The 9529-nt window shown below is 41.2% G+C and overlaps 1 protein-coding gene across 1 annotated transcript; it reads left to right on the top strand.

Moving 5' to 3' along the window:
• The first annotated feature begins 1033 nt into the window (after positions 1-1033).
• Positions 1034-6672, top strand: LOC104418349 (rhamnogalacturonate lyase B). The gene is made up of 17 exons (XM_010029672.3): positions 1034-1412; positions 1506-1656; positions 2332-2401; positions 2596-2717; positions 2825-2875; positions 2967-3086; positions 3185-3304; positions 3429-3564; positions 4051-4221; positions 4426-4581; positions 4699-4805; positions 5040-5130; positions 5270-5411; positions 5547-5706; positions 5801-5917; positions 5997-6123; positions 6284-6672. Exons 1-17 carry the CDS (start codon positions 1400-1402, stop codon positions 6521-6523), a joined length of 2094 nt encoding a protein of 697 aa, XP_010027974.2. The 5' UTR covers positions 1034-1399; the 3' UTR covers positions 6524-6672.
• The last annotated feature ends 2857 nt before the right edge of the window (positions 6673-9529 follow it).

Here is a 9529-nt window from a genome sequence, read left to right as displayed (position 1 = left end):
GACCGACAATGCTTTCATAATATTTTTGAAAATAGTGAAAAAAGATTAGTGGTGACTCCCCTATGATTACTATGGGTTAAGTCTTTGCTTTAGTAATCTATTAACTTTGCTTGAGCAATTGCAAGTTTTATAATGGCGTATACTTTGCCTTTATCTCTTTCATAGGATAAAAAATCCTTTCTTTTTGCTCACAAAAAGAAAAGGGCATACTCTGCTTTTTGGCCGGTTCGTGAAGATGACGGACACTGCCTCCTCCTCAATTATTTAATTGCCATGGATAAACCAATTATTAGCGAAATCAAGGGGGGCAAGGAAGGGGTTCTCTTTAAATAAATTTCAACATCAGTTTTGTACTGTTGTAATTATGCCAAGCTGTAAAGTCGTTGTAATTTGTGGATTAGGTAATATATATATCTAAAACGGTAGCAACACAGAATTGAGTGCGGTTGGCTCCCAAAACAGAGTTAGATGAATTGCTAATTAGATGCGAATGATCCCTCTTGCACGCCAATCCCTACTTGCAATTTGATTTTCTCATTAGTCGTTTCGTTTATTTTGACTTTACAAGCCTCCACCAACTTGAACTAGGCCGATTAGGAGTTTAAGTAAGACGTGAGAGTTCGCCTTATTCCTCTTAATAATAAGAGATTCTCAAGTTTCAGAGACTTGGTAATGTTCCAATAGTGTGCAATTTTCCAAGTACGTCGTTGTTAAAAACCATAGCAGTCGTTCTCCCTGACCGTGCATGGATAAAAACCATATCAAACGGGCCTTTGATGCCACCTAACATCAACACTTATTAAAGAACTACCAATGGAAGCGGAGAGAGCTGTAGTGGACAATTAAGAGTAGGAAGAAAAGCGAGGCCGACCAACCACTATAAGAAAAAGATGAACAACACCCCGCAAAACGAGCTGATAACATAAAGAAAATGTAGCATCTGACAGTCTCAAGGACTATAGCCCGACTATTTATTCGATGCACGGGGCTAAAGATGATCGAATTCGCCAAAGGCATCGGCATAAATCATCTGGAATCCTTCCATTCGTACTTAATGCCAGAAAGAACCTACGAAAAACCTACGACGTTGGAGGTTTTGTCCCTCTTCAGCCCATGTGATACCCTTGCGGGGGAGGACGAATCTGCCCTTGCCTAGGAGAAAGCTTTACTCCTCGTCAACTTATATAGGAATCGCTTTCTCACTTGTTAGCGTTTTGCGCTGCTCTCTTTCTCTATCTGTACTACGGCTGTGGAGGCCATTAATGTTTGTCAATTACAATTCCCATGGAAACAAAGCGCCACCATCATAAATTGCACATGTCCTCTCCCTCTCTTCCTTGTCCGGTTAAGGGAAATTGACGGGAAGTCCTTCTGTCGCGCGTGCCCGCATCGGTTTCCGATGCTCTGTCGAGGTGAAATGCCAAGAAATAGGTCCACACATTTTCTTGATTCCTGGTAACCCGCCTTTGGGCCCTCCCTCATCTCCTTCTATCTTCTCCTTCTAGCGTGGTTGGGTTATTTTCTCGTGGCTGGCGAGAAGATGAGCTACTGGCGGCCGCAATGGAGTCCGCTCGGCCCCGGCGGCCGGCGGCAGGGAGCCGCGATGGTTCATCTGCTGCTGCTGTGGTGCTGCATTGTCCGTTCTGCGTCGACCCAGTTAGGTTCTTCTATCCCTCTCTCTCTCTCAACCTGTAATTATTTGATAAATGCGCGACAACCATGGGAGAAAGCTCCGCATCAGACACGGTCCAGAGAGAGAAAAGAGGGAGGGTAGGGAGGTACTGCTGTCTTAGGTCGTTCTGTGGCTGTGGCCACAGCAGCAAAATCCATGTAATGCTTTTCTTTTCATCCGCGCATGCCCGTGAAGTTCGTACAGTGCAATAAAGTAATTGCAGAGAATCCGAGCAATGCTTCCCAGTGAGACTTCGCCCTTTCACTTCACTTCATTTCACATGAACCCATTGCTTTTGTCTTTTTTCCTGTTTTCCATTTCGACAGTGTTTCGTACCATCTGAAGTGTTTCACGAGAGATTCTTGTCTAAGCACAACCACACACCGGTGCTCTTTTACATTAAATATTATTCTAATTATCCGAGATAAATACTTTTCACAGGCCCCTGTCTGCAAAAACAAAATTAGAAAAGGTGAAAAAAGTAGACCATATAGCTTGGAAAGAGCCCATTGGGCAAGTCAAAAAAGCAGATCATGTGCTCATGTGGTCCCTTTCTTTCAACGATACAAATAATTACTACATGACTTTTTTGTGTTTTTATTTTTTTGGGTAATGGTATTGACTAAAAGTTTGCCCCCTCTTTCGGTCTATTGTTGAAGCCATTTTCCAGGGGGCAGAAAACCCAAGCCTCCTCTTGGGGTCCAGCTCAGTTTGCACGACCCGGGGCAGGTAACTAGGCTTCACCTGCTGCTCTCAATTCGACAATTATTAGGCTCAGAATTTGTTCAATTATTCTTTAGTTAAAGCATAATCAAGATTACTCTTTAGGTTTTACCAGGCAAATTTGGTACATGATAACACAGTTGTGTAATTTAACTAGCTAAAATTTCAGGTTCTAAGTTTTCTTCTTGATTATATTTCAGGTTCTGATAGACAACGGGCTTGTCCAAGTAACCCTATCGATTCCAGATGGAGATGTCATAGGCATTCGGTACAATGGCATCGATAACTTGCTCGAAGGCCTCAATGAAGAAAACAACAGAGGGTATGTAATGTATTAATGCCCAATCTAGCTCTTAATTTGTCCGTTTCGTTGCGTTCTTGGGTGATCTGCGATTTCAATGAAAATGGGATCTCGTTTGGCAATTTTAGGTACTGGGATGTTGTTTGGAACTGGCCCGGAGAACCGATCAAATACGACAGGTGAATGTTGATTCCCCGAGCAAGTGCATATCGAGTTCTTTAATCGAATTCTTTTTGCCGATTCTCACAGTATGCGACTGATTAATGGCAGGATACAAGGAACAATATACAGGGTCGTGACACAAAATGAAGACCAAATAGAGATGTCGTTTGTCAGAAAATGGAGCCCCTCGGCCAACCACACCGTGGTCCCGCTGCACATCGACAAGAGGTGCGATCGGAGCTTCCGACGAGAGCATAAAGATTATGGCGTTTGAAGATTAAACTTTACTTAGGCAATGATAGGTAACGATGGCTGGAACTCCGCAGGTACATAGTGCGCCGTGGAACCTCGGGATTTTATGCTTACGGCATTTTCGAGCGACCGGAAGGATTGCCGGACATCGAAATGGATCAAGTCAGGATCGTTTACAGGCTCCAGAACAAAAAGTAATGGAGTATCAGTTCGTAATTGTTCTCGTCATTTCCCTTTTCTGGAATTGCACTTCAATGTAATTTAGTTTCTAAGTGTTGTTACATGCTAATTACTTGGGACTTCGACTTTATTGTTCAGGTTTCATTTCATGGCTTTGTCGGATGATAGGCAGAGAGTCATGCCGATGCCGGAGGACCGGATCACGGGCCAGCCACTGGCCTACCCGGAAGCGGTTCTCTTAACCGATCCAATCAACCCGGAACTCAGAGGAGAGGTAACCTTAAAAGTTTCGAATGCCATACATAATAAATCTCGTTACGCTCTAAACTAAATCTATCCTAATCTCTTATTTTCTGGGTTTATATGGACTTTATGTGCATGTTATCTCTTTCTACTTACTGGGGTAAATTTTTTTGTTCGGACATTTTATTGCTCTAAAATGGAGTGAATTGAAAATTAATATTTATACAAAAAATCTAAAAGAAATAAAGTGAATTTTTAAGGTAAAATATTTTACGGTCCATGATCGTCATCTTACGATTGAGATCCATCAATTACTTGATTCTTTTTATCAAATAGTGCTATCCAACAATTGATAGTCAATATCGTGCCGCACAATATTAAACGATATTAAACCGTAAGAATGTCCAAAAAATTGAAATTACCCTGAGCTCTAGTTTTCTTTACTTAGGGTTTTAAACTTTATGGCACTTTATCTGCAAGTCACGTGACAAGTGGGTTCCGGCGACCGGAGCTGCAGGTGGACGACAAGTACCAGTACTCATGCGAGAACCAGTACAACAATGTGCACGGCTGGATCTGCGGCGACCCGCCGGTGGGCTTCTGGTTGATCACGCCCAGCAACGAGTTCCGCACCGCCGGGCCCGTCAAGCAGGACCTCACTTCCCACGTCGGCCCAATCACCCTCTCCGTGAGTCTTCTGTACAATTTTTTCTTTTTTCTGAATTTGCTTGATCTTGACACAATGGCAATGGTGAGTTCTGTCAAAGAATCATCGAACTGTCAATGGAGAAATGAGCAGGCATTGTAATACGCTTAGGACCCCAGATTTTCTTGGTTTGTTCTTGTTAAAGTACAAAAAGTTGTGCTCAAGTACTCAGAGGAAACAGTGCAGATGTTCGTGAGCACCCACTATGCTGGGAAAGAAGTGGGCATGAAGTTCCAGGGTGGACGGCCCTGGAAGAAGGTCTTTGGCCCTGTTCTGATCTATCTTAACTCAGTTCCCCCGGAGGAAGACACGAGCACTCTCTGGCAAAATGCCAAAGAGAAGGTTGTCTGCATATACCGTTTCCTCTCCTCTGCTCAGTTTCGATTAGTCGGTCTTCTATCTAGGCTATGACCAACAATTGGTAATTCTTTCGTCATTGTCGGGTTTGATGATTGTTAGATGTATATGGAATCAAAGACCTGGCCTTACGGTTTCGCCGAGTCGGAGGACTTCCCTTCTTCGAAGGAGCGAGGAATGGTTGTTGGCCAGTTACTTGTTCGCGACAGGTACCTAAGTAGCTCCATAACCGAAGGTTCTTTTTCTCATGATGAAATCTGGACTAGTCTCATGTCTTCGTTTGCTTTTTTTGCGATAAAGTGTGATCAAAGTTCACATCGGTAGACCTGGTACGTGTGAAGTTATCGTGTAAGATAGACCGCCGTATGATGATAAAACATGTTCACGTGATCACATCATTTTAATTTTGCTGTGCTCCTTCGTTTTCTTTCCTTTTTTTCCAGATATGTAAGTAAGAGATACCTGTGGGGGGAATTTGCCTATGTCGGCCTAGCATCTCCGGGACAGGCCGGGTCGTGGCAAAGAGAGAACAAGGTTGATAAAGCCGCTGGCTTTTATTTTCATAAGCTGAAATTAGCGCGCGATGAGTCATACTTATCAATAGTTTCAATTCGGCCTAGGAGAAAAATGATTGAATTTGATTTTTCTTTTGTAAATGTCGTTTGATTTCCAGGGTTATCAGTTTTGGCATCGAGCAGACAGGAAGGGAAATTTCATAATCAACAACATTCGAGCCGGCGAATATAATTTATATGGATGGGTTCCTGGTACTATCGGAGATTACAAGTATAAAGGCATTGTCACTATCACACCAGGTATGAAGTTCTGCTTCTGTTTATTGAAACCAAACTCTGCAACTTTTGTCTGAAATTGCAATTCCATGTACAGGGACATCACTTTAGCATCCATTGTCAATAGGGAAATGGACTTAATACAGTTTCAAAATGCAGGTTCTGCGATCAACTTGGGGATGCTCGTCTACGAGCCGCCGAGACACGGCCCTACTCTATGGGAGATTGGCGTCCCCGACCGTACGGCTTCTGAGTTCTACGTGCCCCAACCTTACCCAACCCTCATGAATAATTTGTATGCTAACAACAGACAATACAGGTTTGCCTCAATAAAGCACAAACTTCATGTTTCTTAGCCAATAACCACTCATATACCGGTTAGTATCTCGTGTTGATCTTGTTAAGTTGAGCAGATTTAGGCAATATGGCTTATGGGAGCGATATGCAGACTTATACCCCAGAAGTGATCTTGTCTTCCATGTGGGCGTCGATGATTATCGTAAAGATTGGTTCTTTGCACAGGTCACTAGGTCTGTGTCGTCTCCTCTCTGTCCGCTACACAATTTGCTCGATTTCTTCTTTGTTGATTAAGCTTCTCTCTAAGTGCAGGAATTTATATAATTACACATTCGCAGCGACGACATGGCAGATTGTGTTTGAACTCGAGACAGTGAAAAAGACAGCCGGTTACGTCCTGCAACTGGCCTTGGCATCTGTTACTGAATCTGACTTGCAGGTACTGGCACAACTTGTAGAACATTATATTGAACAGTTCATATGAGCTAGATCGAGGTTGTTCAACTACATCACGGATGAATATAGTTCAAACCAGCAACCATATTCCCTGTTTCGGGATTTGTCAAATGCAGATTATAAGAGTTACTGATGATCCTTAGGTACGGTTCAACGACCCGACCATGGAGCCCCCACTCTTCGCCACAGGGAGAATTGGACAGGACAATGCAATAGCGAGACATGGCATTCATGGTTTATACTGGTTGTACAGCATTCCGGTGCCAAGCTCGCAACTTCGCAGGGGAAGCAACACAATCTTTTTGACTCAGGCCTGGGCCATAAACCCTTATCAGGGAGTCATGTACGATTACATTCGACTCGAAGGGCCTCCAGAGTTGTGAATAGATATAGTCTTACAGGTTACAAAGTACTAGCAGAAAGGGAAGCGTCAATATTAGTTTCTCACATATTGGGTTATTACATTGAGCATTTATTAGCTTAAGAACTGTGGAATTTGAATATTTGATCATAATAAATCTATTTTAGAATAGCTCTGGGCTTCCCCAAATGATCAAATTCATTGTCCTCATGGATCTTGGATTTCAGAATTGAGATCCAGATAAATTGACACAGAATTACTCATCACCTCGACATAGATTTTGTGAAGTTGACTCGACGTCAACTTGATTGCAGACATCTTAATTTTGCCAAGGTACTAAACAGACAGGATAGGCTAGAACTATGTGTGCATCCAGAACTAATTCTTTCAAGGAAATAAAATAGTTTCAAGCCAAACTGGCAGTGATCCAGATAATTCTCTCTGCTTTGTGAGAGCCTATCTTCACATTTTCATTAAGTCTGTAAAGCTAATACGACTAAATGCTGAGGGAGATATGTCCCTGAGTCTCAATCTATACTTGGAATTGGAAAGCGTTGATTTGTAAATGGACACTCATTCTGGGAGGAATGCTGAGAAGGAGAATGAGGGTAGGAAGGAAGAAAAAGAGATACCCAAAAGCCCTGTTCTCAAATAGAACACCCCACCCCTTAACACTCTCCAAAATGTCAGACATCTAAAAATTTCGTTCGAAAGGTTTCGTTCACATTTCAAGAAAAATTTGGGGATCAGAATCACACGATAATGTCGGAATTAGTTCTGCATTCGCATTTAGAAATTAAGAACATTTTGGTTTGAGGATTTCATGCACTTCATGGATTTGAGAGAGATCCCGAACTTTTACGAACTTTGTTATGTGACTCGACCTGATTCGAATCCTTTTTAGTCTTTTTTCCTTTTTGTGCTGAACTTAAACGAGAATCTCGAGTGAACATGGTTGTGTAAAAAGACTTAACGAAATCCTAGTTCAGTCTGAGGTCCTCATGTAAAACTCAGTCCGTCCTTCCCTCTCGATCTCTGCTGTTTCTCTCTCACGGACCCAAGAAAGGAATGTCATGATGTGGTTCGATTCTCTTTCGGATCGAATGATGCCGCGTTTACGGAAAACTCCTGAAGATTCCTAGGCTAGGGAAAGTGAATGAGTAAAGAAAATAAAGGAAGATTTGAGAGCTTAATCTCAGCCAACGTATGGATGAAATTAAGATAGTTCGCCGGGATCGAGAGAGAGAGGGTTGACGAGATAAAGCCAATGATTGGGGAAAGGGAGAGACAGCGGAGTGCTCGTTTTTGGCTCAGACGGACAAAAGCATTAGAGGCTTTTCTCGGGTAATATAGGGCGGGTTGCGTAATTGTACAGAAACGACAACGGCGCGCTCGTCGATCATCGATTTGATCCAAATTTTGGAGGAGAGTGCATTGACACCTCAGTCATAAATTATGACAGCAGACCGACACGTCATTTATTAAAAATACGTAACACCTTTGACACGTTATATATTAAATATATTTTTATATATAAATACATAAATAAATAATAATAAACATAGTAAAAGACTTTTAAAAAAATAAAACAATTCTAAAAAAACAAAACTGAAAAAAATTGACCCCGTGCGTGTATATTTATAGCAATTTTATTTCTTCTTTTATTACTTTTTTTGTGTATATTTACATTTTGACCCCTCAAGTATTAGAAATTTTAAAATTGACCCCGTGCGTGTTGGAATCGCGTGTCGAAATTCTGGACTCGTGTGTCGGAGCGTGTCAAAAGAGTTGACCACATGTTGGATTTTCGATACATTTCGTTGAGCGTGTTTGGACGTGTCGGAGCGTGTCGGGCACGTGTGGAGTGTCGAACACACACGAAGCCTTCCGGAGAATGTGCCTGCTACATAGGTCATAAATGTGTAAAAAGGAGAGGAAGAAAAGCCATCGGGAAGTGTAGTTTTAAAGGCTAGCACCGAACCAGACAGAGTGCTCGTCTAGAATAGGGCCGTCAAGCACACATGGCTTCGCAAAAACGACGAGTACCTGCTCATCTAAGCTGGAACGCAATTTGAGGCCGACTTTGGGTCCAAAGTCGCAGTTTTTTAAAATGATTTTGTTTTTAAATATATATATTTTAAAATTGAATAAAAAATTATTTTAAAAAACGAAAAATAAAAAATCAAAGCTGGAACAACTACTTTTTTTAACAGTTTTTCTTTTTAAAATGAATTTTAGTTTTTTAAATATATATATTTTATTGTTTTTTTTGAATAAAAATTATTTGAAAAAAAAGAAGAAGAAGAAAATTGAAAATGATAAAAATCATTTAAAATGACTAATATCCGAGTAGGATCGCCACGATTGATCTTGAAACTGCACACCTCCAACCTCTCCCTGCAATCCTTTATAACAGCCCGCAAATCCCACGGGCCTGGGTAAGAGCCCACAACCAAGTTGGCGACTGATACGCTATCAGTCTCCAAACTCACGCAGCAATGGCTGAGATGCCCACTCCGGTTTCGCCAACATTATTTCCTTGCCGGAGTTTAAACGATTTCGATGTCTCATTACACTTTTTTATATTTGCAGTATTTAGATTTAGCATTTTCTTATTCAAATCATTTCATAAAAAAGAATACAATATAAAAACCATTTAAATGCATTTAGTTTCTTCTCACATCTCATGGGAAAAAACAACAAAAAATTACTTTTTTTGGTCGTGTAAAAAAAAAATTACTTGAATGCGTGGAAGATGAGGCCATTGTTGAATCCGGAAGAAAATCAATTTATCTCTCTAATCCCTTTCCTTAACATCGCGATTCCAACGAAATTTTATTGTGTTGATCCAAAGGAAGAGAGAGGACGGGTTATCCATATGTTTCATCGGTTATTTCGGTACATTCATTATTTAATCATAATCTTAAGAGCAGTGGTCGAGATTATGTATCCATTTATTTTCACGTAAACATATCTTTTATTTAATTTATAATCGGGCTACTTAACGAACTCATCTTATCAATCTTGT

Source organism: Eucalyptus grandis, chromosome 9, assembly GCF_016545825.1.
Source record: "Eucalyptus grandis isolate ANBG69807.140 chromosome 9, ASM1654582v1, whole genome shotgun sequence".
Classification (NCBI taxonomy): Eukaryota; Viridiplantae; Streptophyta; class Magnoliopsida; order Myrtales; family Myrtaceae; genus Eucalyptus; species Eucalyptus grandis.
The sequence above is the reverse complement of the archived record's forward strand: the minus strand, read 5'-3'. Positions and strand labels throughout refer to the sequence as shown.

Bases quoted from the DNA above. Each gene is read 5' to 3' on its own strand.
- LOC104418349 (XM_010029672.3), top strand. The intron at 4,222-4,425 runs GTGAGTCTTCTG...GAAACAGTGCAG, and splicing joins TCGGCCCAATCACCCTCTCC to ATGTTCGTGAGCACCCACTA. The intron at 6,124-6,283 runs GTACTGGCACAA...GATGATCCTTAG, and splicing joins TTACTGAATCTGACTTGCAG to GTACGGTTCAACGACCCGAC.